Source organism: Curcuma longa, chromosome 4 (genome assembly GCF_044706935.1).
Source record: "Curcuma longa cultivar G26 ecotype Majalengka, Jawa Barat chromosome 4, ITB_CL_G26_1.1, whole genome shotgun sequence".
In the NCBI taxonomy this organism is placed as follows: Eukaryota; Viridiplantae; Streptophyta; class Magnoliopsida; order Zingiberales; family Zingiberaceae; genus Curcuma; species Curcuma longa.
Genome location: NC_133864.1, coordinates 10,111,276 through 10,132,682, shown reverse-complemented (window position 1 = coordinate 10,132,682; position 21,407 = coordinate 10,111,276). Strand labels below are relative to the sequence as shown.

The window sequence follows — 21,407 nt, the reverse complement described above, 5'->3', positions numbered from 1 at the left end:
AAGAATATTCTTAGCTTCGGTGCCAGCTAAACTCATAGATCCTTCTCTCACCTATTCATTGTCTCCGCAAAATCGTACCTTCGTTTCTATTCCGGTCCAAGTAGGACCCACAGCCGTAGGGCCTAACACCTTTGAGGTAGAAACACCGGGCAGCTGGTGCATTATCGTGCCCATGTTACTAGCAATGATATAATTTTGCATCAGAATTTTACAAGATTTTTAATTATTATCCAGACAGTAGCGCTACTTCAACACGTTTGGCGAATGGGAGGAAACGTTACCTCGCCGGAGTCGCAGTGCATTTAGAAAGAAAAAAAAACTAAGTAGAAGATATAAAAAAAACAATTTTTAAAAAATATTTTACCATTTCAATTATCAGCAATAAGTTAAAATATATATATTATTGGGAGAGAAGACAAGATTAGGTCGCATCCAGTACGTAACGAGGGGCAAACAAACAAGCAAAAGTTTATCGCTAAAATTGATTAGAATCTTAAAAAAGGCATGTTGATCTATATAAGCAAAGGAAAGAGACCATCGCACTAATGTAGGCTCTGGTGGCATAATGTCCCATTATATCAAGAGATCATGACTTCTTTCTCTATTTTATTTTTATAATTGAATTCTTCAGCATTTCAATAAAAGCATGGAATACGGAAAGGATTTAAATTTCGAAATTATCAAATGTAGTTTGGAATATAAGACAGAAATGCTTAGAAGAAAACCAGGAGGGAGAAGGATATCAGTTAACTAATCAGTTCTTCGTTCAGTAACAGACAAGAATACAAGAGGTATATAAACGAATAAAAGGAAAACAAGAACTGGCCTAAAATTGTGACAAGCAAAAGGATAAAGAACGAAACACTAATAAACATATAGAACAAAACAAAGATGGCTGATGATGCAGTGGAATTTACACCTAAAAATCATGGAATGATAAATAATAACAAAGTTTAAGAGAAGCCAATTACTTCGGATAAAGCATTACAACCAAACCTTCAGAAGATTCCTGCGCCAAAACAAAGCTAAAAGCACAACAAACATCTTCATAAGCAATCATGAAAACTTACTAGATTAATACAACCGTCAGGCAGGTTAATATTGCATATCAAAATTCATATAGATTTGCTAAAACTCATGAACACCAAAATTGATTAAAACTAGACTTCAACAGCATAACTAACGGATCTTCTTTGACTAGAAGTAAAATGTATTATAACAAGGCAAATGCACACAAAAAGTAAAATATTCCAAAATGAACAACCCTAAAGGCAGTTTGATTATTCAAACACGTTTCACACTTATGCCATGCAAAAATAATGACAAAGGAAATAAGAAATAAAGATATACATATCTCGACTCTAGAATGTAGTTGTTGCAGACTTCATTGAGCATAGGTCTAAAATCACAAATGGAAAATATAAAAGTAAAAAAAACAGAGCACATAAAATTGTATTATAACATCCCTTTTACGAACATGGTAGTCATTCTACCTGGATGAATTCATGTCCAAAATCAAGGCAAGAAGAGTAAAAAAGAAAAATCAATCAACATATAACCCAAGCCTTTCACTGCTGCTTCAGCCATCAAGCCACAAGAATATCAATATCTTAAGCAGTACAACAAGTATAATCCATTAAAGCAATGAAGCATAAATGCCGGTTATTATGTGTAAGATAAGGGTATGTTGAAAAGAAGCTGATTACTATGCATAATGCATCATAACCACGTATTCAGAAGACTCCTACACCAAACAAGTGATAAATAAGTAGACACCAACCAAAAAGGAACCTTTTTTACAAACTCATCCATGAGTAATCTTCTTTGTAACAACCACATAAGAACAAGACATCACTTCAGCATCTTTATCCATTGCTACCATAATTGTATTAAGACTAATACAATGTAAGTGGGAAAAAAATCATGAACTACCATTAAAACTTATTACAATTAATACAGCATCTTGGGGTCAATTCCCAACGGGTGCGAAAATGCCTGACCTCCCCCATGCAAAGGGTCACTGCGCTAAGGCATACCCCCAGTGATTTATCCCCTTTTAGAATGTATGGGGCTGCCCTGGAGGAGCTGCTAAGGTGACTGCTTCACCTTTTGCCCCAATTAATACAACTTCAACGTGATCAATATTGGATGTCAAAATTCATTCAGATATGCTAAAAGACATAAACATGAACATTGATTAAACTATAGTTTAACAGAACAGTTCTGAAGGATGACCAAAGGGTATAGAATCAGCAAAATCATAATGAGGAAATAGCACAAGCAATAAATGGAAGCGTAAAGTATATATATCTTAAACAAAAGGATGAAAACTACAAGCAGTGTATAGATCGCCCAAACTTTGTCTGTGAAAACCCGAAATAAGACGCAATTCATCAAACCAGCAAAAGAGCAAACGTAGCAATGGGGTGAATTAACCCAGAGCAACAAAATACCAGCCCAGAACGAAGACTATGAAACCATTGTATCAGGCAAGCAAAATGGCAAGGTGATGAAGCAAGAAACAGATCCCTGATCAATTCTTGCCTGGGCACTCCCTAGCGAAGTGCCCCATATCGCCGCAGTTGTAGCAGGATCGATCACCCCCGCCGCCTCCACCAGCATACCTTCCACCACCGCCTCCGCTGCTCCGGGAGCAATCCCTCGCCATATGGCCAGTTTGACCACAGTTATAGCAAGCACCGCCGCCGCCTCTACCACCACCGCCTCCTCCACCACCGCCTCCCTGGTAGCAATCCCTAGCGATATGACCAGCCTCGCCGCAGTTGTAGCACGCGCCACCGCCGCCGCCATATCCATCCCCACCCCTACTCCTACCCCCGCCACTCCTACTGCCAACGTTGAACCCGAAATCTCCACCACCATATCCTTCTCCGCCACCGCGCGATCCGCCACTGCGGCCGCCCCCGAACCCATTCCTGCGGCCGCTGCCGTTGGTATCGCCCTGAATGTCAGATCCGTCGGGCCCTGTGACATCGACAGCCTTGACGCGGCCGCCTTCGTCCTCGGAGATCAAGAACTCGACGAGCTGGCCCTCCGCGAGGGTGCGAAATCCATGGGACTTGATGGAGGACTGGTGTACGAAGCAGTCCTCCCCGCCATCGTCTGGGGTGATGAAGCCGAATCCCTTGACGTCGCTGAACCACTTCACCGAGCCTGTCAATCGATTCCCCGTCTGCGCCATGGAAGCCCTAGTCGACCTCGCCGAAACCCTAACACGAGTGAGAAAGAGCCAGGCTGAGGCGTCCCTCTAATACTTTTTGAGGATTTCGGCTTCTTAATCGGACGATAGATCTCGAAGGTAGGCAGAATATGGACAGTCAGATGGGATGGGCATGTTTGTGGGGAAGAGCAAGAGCCGTCTTAAATATCGCGTATCGCGTTAATGTTAATGACTTAAAATTTGCTGAATTTAATTTTTTGATGGGCCGTGAAAAAGTACTTAAAATAGTTAATAATTTGTTATCCGTCTTTATTATCACGATTTACTAAGTCTCATTAATAAAAAACACATATTTTATTTTCATTATTATACCTCTTCTTTATTATACCAAAAAAATATCGGAACTATCGTCGTCTTGCTTCCAAATAAACAAGACACTGTGCAACACGTCTCTTAATTCTCATTCTCTCCAGCTATGTATTCCGTCATTCTCCTCCTCTCTAATCCATTCAAATTGATGGACGGCGATGCTGCCGCACCGGTTGCGGGCTGGCTCGGCCTGCCCCAGCAGCAACACCGGCCGCTCCTCCGTTTCCTCGGCTTCTTAGTCGCGGCCGCGTACTCCTTCCTCATCGTCCGCGCCGTCGACCAGATGCGGGAGGCGTCGCCGGCAGCGTCCTACTCGGCGGAGCTTGAGCAGCCACTGAGGTACTGCATGGTGTGGACGCTGGGACTGCTGGCCATGCTGCTTCCGGTGATGCTCGCCGATTCTCCGCGCCTGGTGCGAATGGCGATCGACTTCCTGCGTCCGATGATCTTCCAGTAGTTCTGGATCAGAAATAAATTAAACACATCGACAAAATCTGTAATTCTAAATTTCGCATGGTATGCTTGGAATATAATAAACATTGATTATAGCGGATCTACAGACAAGTACTCTGCTTTTTGGCCTCTGTTCATGCTCGAGTGGGTTTTAGTGAGTGTTTTTTTTTTTGGAAAATAAAGAATCCTCAAGACTTTTTGCTCTAACGCAGGAGGTATTCTCAAGAATTCATTGAATCAAGATTTCTTTTTTAATTCGTACCAATTCCCTGTACGATGAAATCTTCTTCTTTTTTTCAGTTCTCGATAAGTCATATATAATGTTGGAGATGTGTTTTTTTTCCTGGTAAAAAGATAGAATTCTCCATTTAACAGTTTTATACTATCGGCATTATGATTATTTGTGAGGAGGATATTGTTCGATTTCATCAAAATTCAAATTCTTATCCTAAGTCTGATTCAACTTATGCCCAAAGGTAAACATAAAATCATATTTGACTCAATTATGCATACATATTTAATTAATACAAATTGAATTGGAGTGGTTATATTTTGTTTGCATTTGGGTGCAAGTTTTATTCGTGAGTTTTACACTCGTCTACTGTATTTTAGGTAGATTTTAAATAGTAGATAAAGTATTTAAAATAGTTATTTAATTGAATTACTACATGAAAATGATGAAAATGAGGGGTAAGATAAAAGCATCTACAAGGAGAGCTCAAGGTAGATGACTTGTTGAATAGAAGGAGCTTCGTAGTGGGACGGGCTCTTTATATTTAAAAAAAAATTAAAATTATCTAGGATAAATATAAAATACATTATCTAAAATATAAATAAAGAGTGAGATTAAAAAAATTATTAAGAAATTTTTTTATAATAAAGAGATTAATAAAAAAAATTACTTTTGATGTGACATCTAGAGACCAAAAACTCCTAAATAACTCCTACCACTAGAGATGTTCTAAGATAGAGAGCTAACTAGGACAAAGTTGTGGTGGCAAAAGAGATTAAAAACAAGGCTAGACACTCAAAGCAATGAGGGAGGCATAAAATAATAAGGGTAATAATAATAATAATAATAGTGAAATTATAAGGGGGTTTCTAAAAAGATAAAAAGTTTGGAGGTAGTTTGAAAAGTTCTCCGTCATTTGTAATGATTATAGATTGCAAGAGCTAAGGGTACAGCCAAATCTAGTGAAGAATTAAAATATATATATATATATATAGCAAAAGATGAATAATTTAATTATAAAAATAAAAAAAGAAAAATTATGGACGCATGCTACATGTGATGGGAGAATGGTGGGTCCATGCCACGTGGATGCCTTTTTGGCAACTCAAAAAATGCCCGAAGTCAACTATTTATTTTCATTATGTATGATGTCGGACAAATAAGCGCATGCATGTATGGCAATTGGCGGACATTAACTTTTTTTTTTGTTTTATTTGTTTTTTTAACAGCATATAAATAAATATAGAAGCTAGTAGAATAAAAAAATATTTGAAAGCTCTACATTTAAATTTCATGGCATTTTAAATGGAATTGAATAAGGTGCATGAAAATATATTTTTTATAATCTAAAATTTTAGAAGGCAATCAATCCTATCCCAGAGAGGGTTTTTACCGATTATCAAGGTACATCAGGAAGTGTCCATGTTGAGATCACTTACAATTAACCCATTGTTGTAGAGCATCATGCTCCATCTATGAATTAGAAACGTGATCGTAATAATGTCGCTCTCAACTAGGTGCTAGCTCGATCCATTCAGGTAATCATATTGCATATTGCTTGTTATAATTATTTCATCAAATAAAGAATATACATGTTTAGTCAAAAACTAAATTGTGATATTCTAAAGAATCCACTAATAGCCTATCGTTGCACCTTGCCCCTGGGGGTATGAAAATAACTTGAAGCTTCGAGTAGGTAGTGAATAGATAAAAATATAAATTAATAATTTTGGCATTGAGACTTAATTTCAGTATCACTAGTTTATCTGGCTAAATAATTCATCCTTGTAAAATTATTAAGTCTAATTTACTATAAATTCATACAAAAGAAACTAATATAGATTAAGAGTGTAGTTGAGAGATTAGCAAGAAAATAATATTTATTATTTTTAAGGATGTATTTTAAAGGTTGAAGGTAATTACAAGTGAAGAGAATTAAGGGACATCCTATTTTTGAATAGACAGTTAGCATCAATTTAATCCAATGGTATATATTACTTATATAGAAAAATCCTATTAAATATAGGATAAAAATTTTAAAATATCTTTTTTATTATAATCGTAAAAATATACTACTCTATTATTTATTATCAAAAGAATAATCTATTTTGCTACTGTACATTTTATTTTTTAAATTATTCTTATTTTAAATGTTGTTGTAGCAACTACAATCCAATAGTAGTTATGATTTTATAATTACTACAATTGTACAGTTATAACATCTACGAGACTGTAACTTCTACAACACAATATTGATTGGTGTTGATCAAAATAAAATATCAATTATGATTTATATCTACTATAATATAATGTTGACCAATATTAATCAATATGGACTAAAGATAAAGTATTCATATTGTTATAGTTATATATAATTGCTATATCATAATGTTATTAGTATCGATAAAAATTAAAATATTGTTACAGTAAAATATTGACTAAGTTGACAAGAGATAAAGTATTCATATTGTAACGATTATGCACAACTACTAAAATAAAGTGTTATTAGTATTGATCAGAATTAAAATGTTTATATTATAACAGTTATGAGACCTTAGAATCGTATAGTAATTATTAAATCGTAAATACTATAATTATGTAACTTAAAAACTCTTAGCTACTATAAAAACACTAAAAATAAAGATAATTTCAAAAAATAAAATCCATAGCAATGGATAAGACACTTTTTTAATAATAAATGAAAGAAAAGTGCCCTTTTGACTATTATAATAAAAATGACACTCTTTTTATTTTTACCCTTAAATATATCTAGATATTTTTATGATAAAATAAAAGATTTTAAAAAATTATTCTAGAAGGAAGATAATAGTAAAAAAGTTATGTCACTAAAATGTGAATCAAAAACCTCTATTAGGAATGAAATTAAATGAATTACGACAACAAAGTTGAGGAAAATATCAAGTGAGAAGACGTTAAAACTTAGGCAGTAAACTGATAGGTAGGTAATGTAGGTTTACATCTCACGTCCATCAACAATAGCTTATCAAAAGAGAGGAGAATCGCCAAAGACAATCAACTTTATTAGGGCAAATAAAGAAGAAAATTTTGAACTAAAGCTCTAGTCCCCTCGTCTCCAACGGATTCACTCGGTGGTAAACCCTAAACAGACCCTAACAAAAACTAAACATAATTAATTCCATAATTAGACAAAATTATAATGGCCTTCACATGCGCCGGGCCTACGTGTACGCAACCAACAACAGCCAGCGGACACGTGCACGTCCTTTAAAGGAAATTTATGATCCGGAGACGATGCAGTTCGTTAAATACGGGGATTTGCGTCCACCTCAATTACCAAATTTATGACCAATAAAATGCAGTCTCATCATTATTTACCACCTGGATTTATCAAATTCATTAAAATACTCCTGATAAAATAAATATTTTAACAAACATTTAATAATAATAATATTGATAATTTTAGTGACCACTAACTTCCATTACAACAGTAATACGAAAAATATTACGTAAAATAGTAAAAAAATGCACAAGAAAAGAATATAATGCTTGCTCTCACACGCTAAAGCTAACACGCTTACAGAGAGAGAGAGAGAGAGAGAGAGAGAGCGGAGGGAAGGAGGTATAGGGATTAGGGAAAGAAGGGGAGGGAGAGAGAGGAAATTGGAAGGGAGAGAAGAAGGGGGTGGTGCGGAGCAATAGATCGGTAATCGAGGCTGCTGCCACAGCCGTCGCCATGGCGGCGTCGCAGCAGAATCTGTCGTCTCTCTGATTTCCTTCGCTTCCCCCAAACTGGTTTCCTTTTCGGATATCAAGACAAGCGGAGAGAAGAGCGCCGCGGCTAGCAAGCGACCAGCGAGGGAGGAGGAGGAATTAAAGAAGCAGGAGAAGGGGGAGTGGAGCCGTGTGCGTGTATATATATACAGAGAGAGAAGGGACGGGCAGCGTGCCTGCGCCTGCTGCAACGCCGCCGCTTGCAGCACGCTGCCGGGGAGAAAAAGCAGCAGCTGCTGAAGAAAAGCATACGGCGACCGTTCCGCTTCGCCGCTCGGAGGGATGGAGAGATATAATTAAGGCGGGGGGAGAGAGAGTTATGGCAGGGTTTTTTCTGGGAGGAGGAGGCAGCGGCGCCGGGAGCGGTCATCAGCCACCGCGTGGCGGAGTGCCTACTGCCGAAGGCGGTTTCTTGCTTTTTGAACCCCGCGGAGGCGGACGGGGCGAGGACGCCGCTGCCGCTGGGTATGAGACCCGAGGGTTCGAGCTGTGGCAGCAACATGGCCAGATCTACCCCGGCGGTGCCATCGTCTTCCCCGACGAGGCGCAACCGCTCGGCGGCGTGAGCTGCCGGGACTGCGGGAACCAGGCGAAGAAGGACTGCGTCCACCTCCGCTGCCGCACCTGCTGCAAAAGCCGCGGCTTTGACTGCTCAACACATGTCAAGAGCACCTGGGTCCCTGCCGCCAAGCGTCGCGAGCGCCAGCAGCAGCTCGCCGCCGCCCCACAGCTGGACCACCATCACCACCCCGACTCCACTAGCTGCGACGCCGCCGAGCCTGCCAAGCGCCAGCGGGAGTTCGCGGCGGGGAGCACGCAACCCACGACTGCAATCGCAGCCGCATCCACGTTTGGTTGGTACTACAATTTCCGACTACTATTACTACTTCTACCTATCTCCGTCTCCCTCTCCGCCATTAATGCAAGCGTGTTCGATCAACACTGCTGTAATCTAAAGCACTGTTTTCTGTATCTCGCTTCACTATCGTGATTTTTTTTTCTCTTCTCGTTGACTTGACCAGCAGCTGGAGAGCTACAGGAGAGCTTCCCGGCGGAGGTGAGTGCGCCGGCGGTGTTCCGATGCGTGCGGGTGAGCCACGTGGTCGAGGGGGACGACGTCTACGCTTACCAGGCGGCTGTAAGCATCGGCGGGCACGTTTTCAAGGGGCTGCTCTACGATCACGGCCCGGAGGAGGCATTGGAGATATATGGCGGCGGCGGCGGCGGCGGTTCCTCTTCCTCCTCGCGTCACCATCATCACCTCCAACCAGTCGAGACCGGCTCCTCCTCCTCCCCCACCGCTGCGGGCTCACTCAGAGACGCCGCCATCAACGCGGCGGCGACAGCACCATCCGTCGACCAACTGCTCGACCCGTATCCGGCGCCGCTGAGCGCTTTTATGGCCGGCACGCCGTTCTTCCCACGCCAACACAGACCTTGACACACGCATCTTCTTCGATCGAACTAGAGACAGTAATTACATTGCAGGTCCATCGATCTCGTTCTCCATGTTATTATGCACCTCATCAATTCTGTAATCCACGGAATAATCACTTAAATTTGACTTCTCTCTTTCTCCATCGATCACTCTCCAAATGATTCTCTGTCTCATCGCCATTAAATTTGGTGTCATTTTTTTACACTTACCAAGAAAAATCCAGGTTTTAAGGGATTTGCAGGATCTGCATATAATGCATGCTTTCTTGACACCTTGAATTCAAATTTCATTTTTCTTATAACTACTCATATTATTTATTTATTTGTGTTTTTTTTTGTGTTCCTAGCTTCTAAATATTATCTTGAGATGATAGTTTTGATGTTCATATGTCGAAGTTTGGCAACTGCATCTCCATGGAATTAAAGCAGAAGAGGGAGTTGAAGCTACAGTCCTAGTGAGTTTCTTCTTCTTTCTTTATTCATATAAACAATAATATTTGTTCTGCAGAAAGATTAAACTATGCATTCAATTTCTTTTCCAAGGCTGCAGCTTCTTTCTGTTCTATTTGTCACTGCATTATTATTCCTTCAGAAAATGAACAGTGTCGAGCATGATTGTATCATTTCTTCTTCTTCCATCTATTGTTAATTGGTTAGAATAAAATTAAGTGCTTATATTTTTTTCTAGACTGGAATTAAAAATTTAAAAAGAATGAACGGTGTTGATCATGATTATTTCATTTATTTTTCTTTCTCTTGCATATTGATGTATAATATTATATCCTTGAAAATGATGCTTTAATCTGTGAATTTATGTTTTGCATACTGAATCTGATCACTCTTACAATGCAAAATTTTCAACTTTTGATTATAGAAATGAAATTTAAACTAAATATTATGTCTTTTCTAGTAGCTGAATTATTCTTAATGTATATTTTTTTGCATTCATGGTTACTTCATAGGCTATAAGTTTTTAAAGGAAAAAAACTAATTTTCTTGGATCTATTAATTTCCAAGAAAATTGCTGTAAAAACTATAATATGATAAATGTCTTTTTAGTTTTTGTGTAAGACACTTAGAGTATTATGGACAACAATACACTTTTTAGAGTTTAGGGTTTATGATTTAGAGTAATGTGGTATAAAGGAAACAAAATTAAGATAAGATAATATATAATGTCGATACATGGTCGATATTGATAGAGGTTAAGGAAACAAGACATGCTAAAGATGGAGGTGTTTGAAAGATTTGGAATGATATAGTGAGATGTTGCATCAATCACAATTGTAGACATGAATTGTAGAGGTTTCTCAATTATGATTTAGGGATTGATAGAATTTAATCCCCTTTTATTTATCAAAAACAAATACCATTTATCCTAATTAATAGAAGGTCTAAACTTAAGCTAACAAATATAAAAAGAATTTAAAACTATCACTTAAAATTTTTACCCTAATTTAGTTTCTTAATTTCATTTTATAGAAAAGACAAAGGTCAGACATTATCCTAATTTCCATTACAAACCTTGTTCTCAGCCTCGAAGAAATAGGATCCTCTCTTATAGCGTTGTTGTTCTTGTAATCCAGTCATACTTCATCATCGATCTTTTAATTATCTGTTTCATAAAAAGTGGGCATTGTGCACTCAACTCTTATTGGATAATGAAATGCATCAGAAAGTCTTTTTCTTCTTTCTTCTTCCTGTGTTCTTGTCTATAAATAGAACACCAGAGGCTGCAATTGAGATTCCTGCTCTATTAAAGCACCAAATACTGTCTTGTAGTTTCTGCAGCAATCTTTGATGAGACAATGTCATGCAATAAAAGCCATCAAGCCTGAATAATACTCTTTGTTAGTATATATTTCTTCTTCTAGATAGAAGGAATTGTATTGAACTGGATAGAAGGCTAAAGTGATTGCGAAAACAAGCATTGTTAAGGTGTTTTAACTTTAAGGATGATGTATTCATTTGCTCTTCTTGTCCATTATCTTTATATCTTGGCATTTTGTTTGCTCCTTCATTTTGTTTGTTTGTGCAGTGGCTGCATGGAAGTAAACAGGGTTTGCAGAGGAATACTGGCTGAAATGATGAAAAAGGGTGAGGGGGTCCTGCAAGGGAATTAATTGGAGGACAATGAGTGTCACTGATCCTTCAAGGGGGATACGGATGCCCTTGTCCCTTCCTGCCATCTTCTTTGCTCCCTTTGTCCTCCAACTGCATGCATTCTCTCACCTCGGCATTCAATTGAAAATTCAAGGTGAGGCAAATTCCAACTCAACCCTCTTAAAAACTTCCTTATGCAATTTCAAACTTTTTTTTCCTTCTTTTTTATCATTTTACTTTCAATATCTAACAATCATCCACGGATTGACCTAACTTGTATCTCTTATCATGAGTTTAAAGGTGAGTGTGCAATGGTAAAATATTCATAGAAGTAATAAAAAAATTAAAATTAAAATTTTAAATAGCATGAATATTTTAAACGAACAATAAAAAAATAAATAACAAAAAAATAGGTTGACAACTGCTTTGGTGGGTCACGCGCTTGGGTGGGTCACGCGCTTGGGATGACATGCCTTGGCAAAAATTAAAAGGGCATTTATTTTTTAAAAAATATTAAAAAGACATCTTATCAGATATTTTATTCCGAGAATATCATTACGTTAATGTTATTATGGCAATGACGATTAACTATTATAATGGTAAAAGTTACTGCAACATTTAACACTTAATATAATACTATTCATGTTGTAGTAGTTTTTGCCTATTGTAGTAGTTGCTACAACTATTTTTAAGTGATTTTAATTGATTTTTAAAATTATTTTAATAAAATTTAAATAATTTTGACTAGGTTGATAAAAATATTTTGATATAATAGTATTTAAAATTTAGAATTTAAGGTTTAGGATTTAACTATAACTATTTTTAAAGTAATTTTGATCAATTTAAAATGAATTTTATAAAGCTTAAATAATTTTTTAGTTAGCATTAAGTATCCAGCTCTTAGAATAGACTAATCCTGAGATGACTGATCCAATTCTATAAAAGTTTCTCATCGATCACAAAGATAAATCCAAAAGTGCTCGCAGCAAGGTAGTCCAATAGTCCATTTGTCTTAGGCCCAACCTTCCACTAGAGGAAATTCATCCTATAGTGCACCGCTATTGAAACTTCGAACCTTACATGCTTGAGAGACTGCGTCGAAGCCCTACTATTACACCGTAGCTCGAGAGACAAGTTTAAATATTTTCGATCAAGTTGATAAAAAATATTTTGATATTATAGTGATTTATGTATAATAGTTTTGATTATTGTGAAATAATTAATTTTTCATATTATTTCATATACTAAGTAACTTTTATACATTATAACAACTATAGATAACTACTACAAAAATTGTATCTAAATCGTAAAATTTAAAACCTTAAACCCTAAATCATAAACTATGGACATTATTATATAAAAATATTTTTTTATCAATTTGATTAAAATTATTTAAACTTCATCAAAATTATTTTAAATTAATTAAAATTAAAAATAATTATAATAATTATTTAGTAGATTTTATATATTGTAGCAGCTAGGTGTAACGCAGCTAGGTGTAACTTACCCAATAATATTGAAAGTAAAGAATAGTAGCTATCAATAATATTAAATATTAAAAGTTTTGGGATAAAATATTATTCTTTTGATTTTTTATAAAAGAAATGTCTTTTTTATTTGTATAATTGTGACTTGTTTTTATTTTTTTCAATGCATGATGCGTCACGGCGACGCCAAGATTGAGCTGCCAGTACGATGCATGGCGCGAGCTGTCGCGGAAGAAACAGGGATCACGTTTTGACAGTTTGAATTGACCGATCGGGAAACAGCAGAAGCCGTCGGACCGTCCGACACGGGACTGAACCGTGGTTGGTGTCTTGGAAGGGACATGCCCAGCTTGATGGAGTGTGTCGGACAATGTTCATGTTCATCGAAGGATCAAATCATTTGACTTGTCGGCCATGCCATTTTGCATGCTTCAACTACCTTTTATTTATTTTTTTAGAGAAAATGTTTTGCAACAGAATTTTAATAAAATTATATCTTAAGTATCCTTAACTTTCTATAATAAAAAATATCTTATAAGTAATTAAAAGAATAAAATAAATATTTTCATAATTAGCCATGCCATAACACACAATGATGTGAGTATTACATAATAGATTTAGTAGATAATTAAGAAGATAATGTGTTGCTATCATAGGCTTCATTTACTCGACGACAAAGAGAACTAGACTTGAGAAGCAAAAAGGAAGCAATGTTGTTGCCAACTTGTTGTCTCGTTTTCATTATCCCTTTCGTTTGTTTTGTTTGTTTCTATCTAATTTTTGGTGGGTGCAAGTTAAACTTTAGCTTTGTGTGAAAGCAAGGACGACCCGAGAGAGAAAGAGTGCTAGGCACAAGGATACCGAAAGAAGTAAAGAAGTCCTCAAGGCATAATTAAATTGATTACGACGGAGCAGACTTGCAGAAGAGGACAAGGGTTCGAATCTCGGCGAAGTCGAGCAATACCCTCCTTCGTGTTGATCAATTGTAGTTTTTCGATTTACCTCTTCACAGATGATCGTGGGACCAATCGTATGAGACCGTTGGGGTGGCGGATTCCATCTTTTACAGAAGAGAAAAGAAAGAAGTAAAGAAGGGGCACATTAGACTTTGCATTATCGGTTTCGTGATTTTTTTATGAAAGTAAATCAAACTTTAGCTTTATATAGAGGGGATTTTTTCTTCGATGGGAGTAAACAAGTTATTAGGCATTTGACAACACAATTGAGCTTTATAGATTGTTCGAATTTCATGTCTGTTTTGACCATCATTCTTCCAACTCTATATCGATATGATGCAATTTTCCTCTCTCCCGCACAGTCTACTCCTTGTTGGTCTTTGCCAGATCCGCCATTAATCCAAGAACTCAACAGCACAAACTCATCGATATTACTTCGTCTCATTCACCGTCCTTTTCTCCTTGCAAAGGTTCCTGTTGATCGCCTTCAGAAGAAGAAGAAGAAGAAGAAAGCATCCAACAAATCAAGCTCAAGAACAAACAACCGAACGTAACAAAAGAGGAAGAAAAACAGAGCAAGTGTTGATTTCTGCTCCACAGGTGGATCCCGGTCCCCTTGGTTCTGCGCCAAGATCATAACTTTTTTCACCAGAAGGATAGATAGAACAGGTTTGAGAACGAAAAACATTTCAAAAAGAGTTTTTTTTTTTAATGTTTACTCAGTGGAAGGGCCGGCTGCAGAATTCGGAGAACTTCCCGGTGCTGCCGGAGAACACGATGATGATGGAGAGTTGAGCGTCGCAGAGCACGGCGAGCTCCTTGGCCTTCTTCATGATCCCCGTCCTCCTCTTCTTCAGAAGGAGGAGAAGGGAAAATTATTTTCGGATATTATTTTGATGTTTTCTTCTTAAAAAGAGCATAATGATAATAAGGGATACTCTTCTCATCTTCACTAGATTTTATCTGGGATACTTCAACACTTACGTGGTTCAGGAAGCCACTGTTTTCAAGCTCAGTGATAAGGTTGCGATCGAGACTCCACCGCCTCGCTCGCCGACTGGCTTGGCCTCCCCTCACGGCAACAATGGTCAACGGAGACTCCTCACTTTCCTCGATCGGCTTCGTAGCTTCCGTACGTCGAGCACTCCATCCTCATCATCCGCGCCGTCGACCAAACGCGGGCCGGCGGCGTCGCTGGCATCATTAAGATTTCAAAGATAGATTTTCAAGATAAAATTAAAATCTATTTTAAATTTTAATAAATCAGATAAATTAATGATGAGACATAAAGTAATACGTAGATGAAAAATAAGAAATATAATATAATAAAATTTAATGATAAATTTAAAAGTAAATTAGATATAAATTTATAAATGAATTAAAATTATATTTGATATATTATTTAAGATAAATTAATAATGAATTTAAAATAGAATTTGTGTTTATAATTAATTTGCCAATTTAAAAATAGAAATGACTTTTTAATCAGTTTCTGAAATTAATCATTTTTAAGATGGAATATTGAGTCTCAAATTTTCTTTAGAGAAGCCTGTTTTTGCTTGCTCGGTGGAGCAACAACTGCTGGGGCACTTCATGGTGCTGATGCCAGGACTACTGGCGTACAGTGAGAGGCGCCGGAACTCCTGAGGCGAGAGAGGCGTTGAGCTCGAGAGTGATGTCGGAGCTTGAGCGGTGAGTGGATTCGTGGTTTGGGCGTCGGAGATTGGGAAAGAAAAGGGCAAAATCATAATTTGCACCCTGACCACTAATCTAATAGACAAATAATAGAGTCAAAAAAGAGAGAGAGCCACTAAAAGATTCGTTTCTATAAGGAATGATAATAGGGTGAAGAAAGGTGAGATTACTCTAATTGCACGCTAATGAGATGATAATAGTCAATAAATCACTGACGTAGGGTGGAACAAGATGAGATTAGTAGATTCATGCATGGACAAACCGACAGGTCTTTGTGGAAGTGGGACAGGATGAGATGAGTGTAATTGTCTACGCAGGATGACACTGAGGTAGAAGCATGTCGTTGCATGTTATCACTAGCATCTATATATAAATAGGGGCAGAAGCTCTTGTTTTTTCAACCGATCAGATTCATGGACGGCGGCGATGTTGGCGGTGGACCAGACGGTGGCTGGCAGCAGCCATGGGGACTCATGGGTTTCAGGGGCGTTTTTATCGCCGCCTTCCTGATCTGCTCCGTCGTCCTCACGGAGAGGCAGGCGATATTGTGGTCGGGGACGGAGCTGGCCATCTACTACTCCTCCTACTCCTCTTCCTCGGAGGAACACGAACGAGAACGCGGAAACGGGCACCTTTTGCTGGCGTATTGCTTCCTGCTGTGCGTGCTACTGCTGCCTCCGTGGCTCGGCGCCGGTCACTCGCTCCCGATGCGGACGGTGGCTTGGGCAGTCGGCGTTCTGGTTCTGATAGTCCACTACTTGTGCGTGCATGCCTAATGCAGCTAACCGTAAGAGAAACCCCGGTCCTCGTCTCTCATTCCGCTACTAGATGGGTATCGATATATAATTATAGATAAATAGTGAATTAATAAACGCTCTGCGTGCAGCTGCTTTAGGGTTCCTCTTTGGTTCCTAAGTTATATATGGAGAATATTTAAAGTGGTGTGTGTACTAGGGTTTATGTATAAATTATCCAAAAAAAGTATGTGATTTATATATTGCATCTGACTTTGGATGGGTGTGTGTATTCTAGGGTTTACGAGTATAAATTATCCAAAAATATATATTAAATTTTAATTTTAATGAAAAATATTGAAATGAAATTTTTTAAAAATAAAGATAAAATATAAGAAATTTAATTTTAATAATACTAAATATAGCAAGATAATTATTAAGATAAAAATTACTTATATTTTAACTTCAGTAAAAAAGTGGAATCCGCCAACCTAACGGTCTCACACGGTCGACCCCACGATTATATGTGAGAATTAAGGTAAATCGAAAAGTTGTAGTAGTTGGCCACGACGGAGGAGGGCATTGCCTCGACTTTAATTGTCAAGATTCGACCTTTGCCCACTTCAGCAATTCTGCTCCATCGTAACTAACTCAACTATGCACCGGGGCTATATTTTAACGTACAATTAAGTAGGATAATTATGATCTTAATTAAGATATTTATAAAGTTTAAAAGAAAATTTTATAAAATTATGATTATATCTATTATGTTATATAAAATTGAATGTTAAATTATAAATTGAGTACACTAACAAAAGATAAAATTTTAAAAATGAAAATATTAAAGTAGATGTATGAAAATGATAAAAAGTTTGAATTGTATCTATTGAAAAATATATATTTAAAATAATATAAATACATAACAAGGTGACCAAAAAATATTCTATTTAAATGACACAAGACTATAACAAATATACATATTGATTGAGTTAACAATGATAAAATAAAATATAAATTATTCAAATATAAATTAAAATATAGTAGGAGATCTGAAATTAAAAATTAGTTATTATTGTTATTGTATTTTTGGTCTTTATTTACCTATTATATTTTTGTTTTTGACTCAAGATGTAAGTATTTTACATCGATCAGATCAAAATCGGTTCTATTGACACTTTTATACGGCATGTCCAATTTAATCCACGATCTAAATTTGGCAATGTTGACCTGCCTTTCACTCTAATTATAATAGTCAACATGTTGACCTACCTTTCACTCTATTTATAAAGCTCCATGTTTCCCCAGAGCAATTTATATATGTTTTCACCATCACTTCCTTCGTTTGATCTGTCCACCTCCTTTGTTTCTTTAGAGGCGTATTTGGAAGAAGAAAAAAATCGACTTAATGAAAAATTCAGAATGTAACATCTTTTTTATTGTTCTTTTCTAGGAAATTAAAGAGAATCAAGAAAAATACAAAAACCAAAATGTAGAAATCTAGATCTCGGTTTGACTTAATTCATTCAAACAAATAGGTCCTGCGCATCAGCGTCTCTCAATGGTTGGGACCAATGAGGTCATTAGAGAGGATGAATAGTGATTCACTTCAATCGTGTTCATATTTCTATTGTTTCTTGTGCTTAAACACGCAAGGGAATTAATTGGAGGGCAATGAGGATCACTGCTCCTTCAAGGGGGTTACCTTGTCCCTTCCTGCCATTTCTTTGCTCCCTTTGTCCTCCAACTGCCTGCTCTCACCTCGACAATCAATTGAAAAAGGTGAGACAGATTGCTCTCTTTGTCCTCCAGCGGCATTCTTTGCTCCCTAGTGTTAGTATATACACATATATTCATCAACATGAATATACAAACTAAAATTTTTATTTGTATAATCCTCGATGTCTAGGATTTTGAATTAAATAATTTTCAAAATATGATATTTAAAATTAAAACATATCTTGGCGCATGATGATCTTCGAGTGTGAAGAAACTAGCTAGAGTCCCTTAAGACAATTATATTTCTCTCTCTTTATTGGTGTAATCGACTCCTGATCAAGTTTTGACCAAGTTGATCATGTTAGGACCTTGTGAGCTAGAAGAGAGAGGGTTGAATAGCTCAACTCGCTTAGTTTTGATTTCGGATAGTGGAAATTCCTTGCGAACCAGTCACACCACAAACACAACGCTAACTTAGATGATTTTACTTGGTATCCACCTCCTTGAGGCGACTAATCCAAGGATCCTCTCTCAGTTTACCACTTCCACTAAATCTTCTCTTTCTCAAATAAATCTCGAATGCGGATAAAACCTTCTTACAGTAGTATTACAAGAGCTTGTAAGAAGAAAAAGAGAAGTTTTACAATGATCTTTAGAAATTTGCTTATTCTTCTTCTAGGGATTGCTTCAAGTTATGTAGTTGAATACCAGATGGATTCTTCAGCACTTCAGCAAAACAACTTGAAGTAAGATGGCATGAACAATACCCATCAACAGCTAACTCTTACCATTTAAACATGTTCAGCTTTTCTTGAGATCAGTCAATTGATTTCTTATATCAGTCGATTGATTCGGTTAGTGACCAAATAACGACTTCTAAACCTTCTGAAATGGTGTCTGATTTTATCGAATTTCAAATGTCAGTCAACTGATTTTATGCATCAGTAAACTGTTATGGATAGTCGAGTCACCAATCGAATTAATTCTCTTCTGCTTGCTTCTGAAACAGAATCAATCGATTCTTGTGGAGAATCAGTCTAATCGATTCTATTTTATATGCTTTTGAAATAGACCCAGTCGACTGATGTGGTGAATCAATCGAATTGATTCTATTATGTTTGCTTCCGAAACAGACTCGGTCGACTGATGTGGAGAATCAGTTAAATCGATTCTATTATGTTTGCTTTCGAACCAGAATCAGTTAACCGATGTGGAAAATCAATCGAATCGATTCTATTCTATGCTTCCGAAACAGAATCAGTCGACTGAAGTTCCTTATCAGTCAAATTGATCAAATCAATTCGACTGACATGGTATCAGTCAATTGGTATTTAGAATCCAAGCTGAAATTCAATATTAGTCGATTATTTATTACCTTCCAGTCGACTGATACCAATATCAGTCGACTGGATATCATTGTGAATCAACTGATAGAAGTTTTTACTGAATTCGTCTAAATTACCTCTCACACATCTAGTTTGTGATGCGCTCGATTTTTCCTTTCTTGCCAAGAGTCTGGTCATCAACCTTCTTGGATTTCATTTGCCTCATATCTGGCCTTCTAACCTGTAAAGACTTTCTCTCGCCAAGAGTTCGCTTCTTGACTTTCTTGGACTTCCCTTTGTCTCACATCCGGTCTTCTTACCTGTAAGAACTTTCTTGGACACTTGATGCACAAATGAGATTTCTCATACTTTGCTCTAAGCTTTACTGATGTCAACCATCAAAACTATAACTCATGGACATAATTGCATCAACAGATCAAACTCGAGTTGACTCAAGTTGAGGGTTCGATGTTTGATCAATATATTAGTTGGTTGAGGAAGAGTCAAGTAGGTTAAGGTTGATCAAATACTTAATAGTGAAAAAGTCCAAGTGGATCATGAGTGACCAGACACTTGACAGTTGGAAGTTCAATATGGAATTGACACAAAAAGAAAGTCCAAGTAGGTCACAGTTGACCTAAACATTTGGTGGTCGGAAGTCCAATAAAGAGTTGACATGAGAAGTGAAGTGTTAATAAATCAAAGTTAATCGGATGCTAAGCAACGAGAAAATCTCGACAAGTCAAAATTGATCAGATGCTAGATAATGAAAAAGTTTCGACAAGCTAATAGATTTTGACTGAAATTCATTGATGGACCTAAAGAGATCTAATCATGGTAGAATATTTACCTTACAATTGCCTCCATTGCATTTTGTCTCCTCGTCAATCAATCGAAGAGGTGAGACAAATTTCATCTCATTCTCCACACCTTCAAGATCCTCAAACTCCTACAGTCAAGGGCGGAGCCACCCTTGTGGCTACTCGGGTTGTAGCCCGGGGGCCCGACGGCGTCAAAAGAGAAAAAAAAATTAAATTTATAGAGGAAAGAAAAGAAAATTTAAGAAAATAAGGAATGTAGCCCGGGGTATATCATCGGCATAACTTAGAGTTCGGGATCAGCCCGGGTAGATCACCCGGGCTGGCTCTACATTGCCTACAGTTGACCTTTTTTTTGTTATTATTTTTTGCATGATAAGTCTTTTAAAATTTGGAATTAAGGCGAGTTGATTTTGACGAGTAGAGATAAGTTTCTTCGTTCCTTTAGATATATGGGTAGATAAATAAAAAAATGATTATATATCTTTAGAATTAAGTGGACGGACATAATGCATGATGCGATGACATAATGCATGATGCGTCATGGCATGGTGCCAGCAGATCGTTGCGATGCATGGATCATAACGCACAATGATGTGAGTATTACATAATAGATAATTAATAGATAATTTAAGAAGGTACTAGCTAATTGAACCATAAAGTTAATTTTGAAAAAAATTCGATCCAATTTTGGCTTAATTTAAGCTCATTACTCATGTGTTGCTATCATAAGAAAGTGGAGACAGCCCTATGTGTTGCTATCATAAGCTTCATGTTCTCAACAACAAAGAGCTAGCACTAGACATCAATATGACATGAGAGGCGACAATGAAACAATGTTGCTGTCATAGGCTTTGTTGTCTCATTTTTGTTATGCCTTTCGTTGTTTTCTTTTGTGTGGAAGCAACAAAGTCATGAGAGAAAAGAGCACTAGGCACATTAGAGTTTGCATTATCCCCTTATATATATTTTTTTATAATCTAGATATTTAATTCTTACCCTGCCAAATCGAGCAGCAGTTCTCTGGATCAGAATCGCAGAATCGAGCAGCAGTTCTCTGAAAAACAAAATCCTCTATTTGGGCACATTATTAGAGCGAAACTATGAATTCTACTGTTAATAAATCGTCTTCTACCTTCTCTTCTCAA

General features: G+C 37.1%; 2 protein-coding genes and 1 long non-coding RNA gene across 4 annotated transcripts; 2 read left to right on the top strand and 1 right to left on the bottom strand.

Annotated features, from left to right (window-relative positions):
* Window positions 1–2,284: 2,284 nt before the first annotated feature.
* LOC141827593 (cold shock domain-containing protein 4-like) lies at window positions 2,285–3,254 on the bottom strand. Its single transcript, XM_074714880.1, has one exon. The coding sequence runs from the start codon at window positions 3,200–3,202 to the stop codon at window positions 2,534–2,536; it is 669 nt and encodes a 222-aa protein (XP_074570981.1). The 5' UTR covers window positions 3,203–3,254; the 3' UTR covers window positions 2,285–2,533.
* Window positions 3,255–7,806: 4,552 nt separating this feature from the next.
* LOC141827700 (protein SHORT INTERNODES 1-like) lies at window positions 7,807–9,739 on the top strand. Of its 2 annotated transcripts, none has more exons than XM_074715014.1 (2): window positions 7,807–8,846; window positions 9,011–9,739. In XM_074715014.1, exons 1-2 carry the CDS (start codon window positions 8,308–8,310, stop codon window positions 9,585–9,587), a joined length of 1,116 nt encoding a protein of 371 aa, XP_074571115.1. In that variant the 5' UTR covers window positions 7,807–8,307; the 3' UTR covers window positions 9,588–9,739. The 2 variants fall into 2 exon arrangements, with proteins under 2 accessions (XP_074571115.1, XP_074571116.1); XM_074715015.1 differs by having other exon boundaries at window positions 7,807–8,842; window positions 9,011–9,527.
* A 4,498-nt stretch (window positions 9,740–14,237) lies between these two features.
* Window positions 14,238–14,917, top strand: LOC141825983 (uncharacterized). Its single transcript, XR_012601592.1, has 2 exons — window positions 14,238–14,640; window positions 14,713–14,917. It is a non-coding gene; the product is annotated as an uncharacterized LOC141825983 (long non-coding RNA).
* The last annotated feature ends 6,490 nt before the right edge of the window (window positions 14,918–21,407 follow it).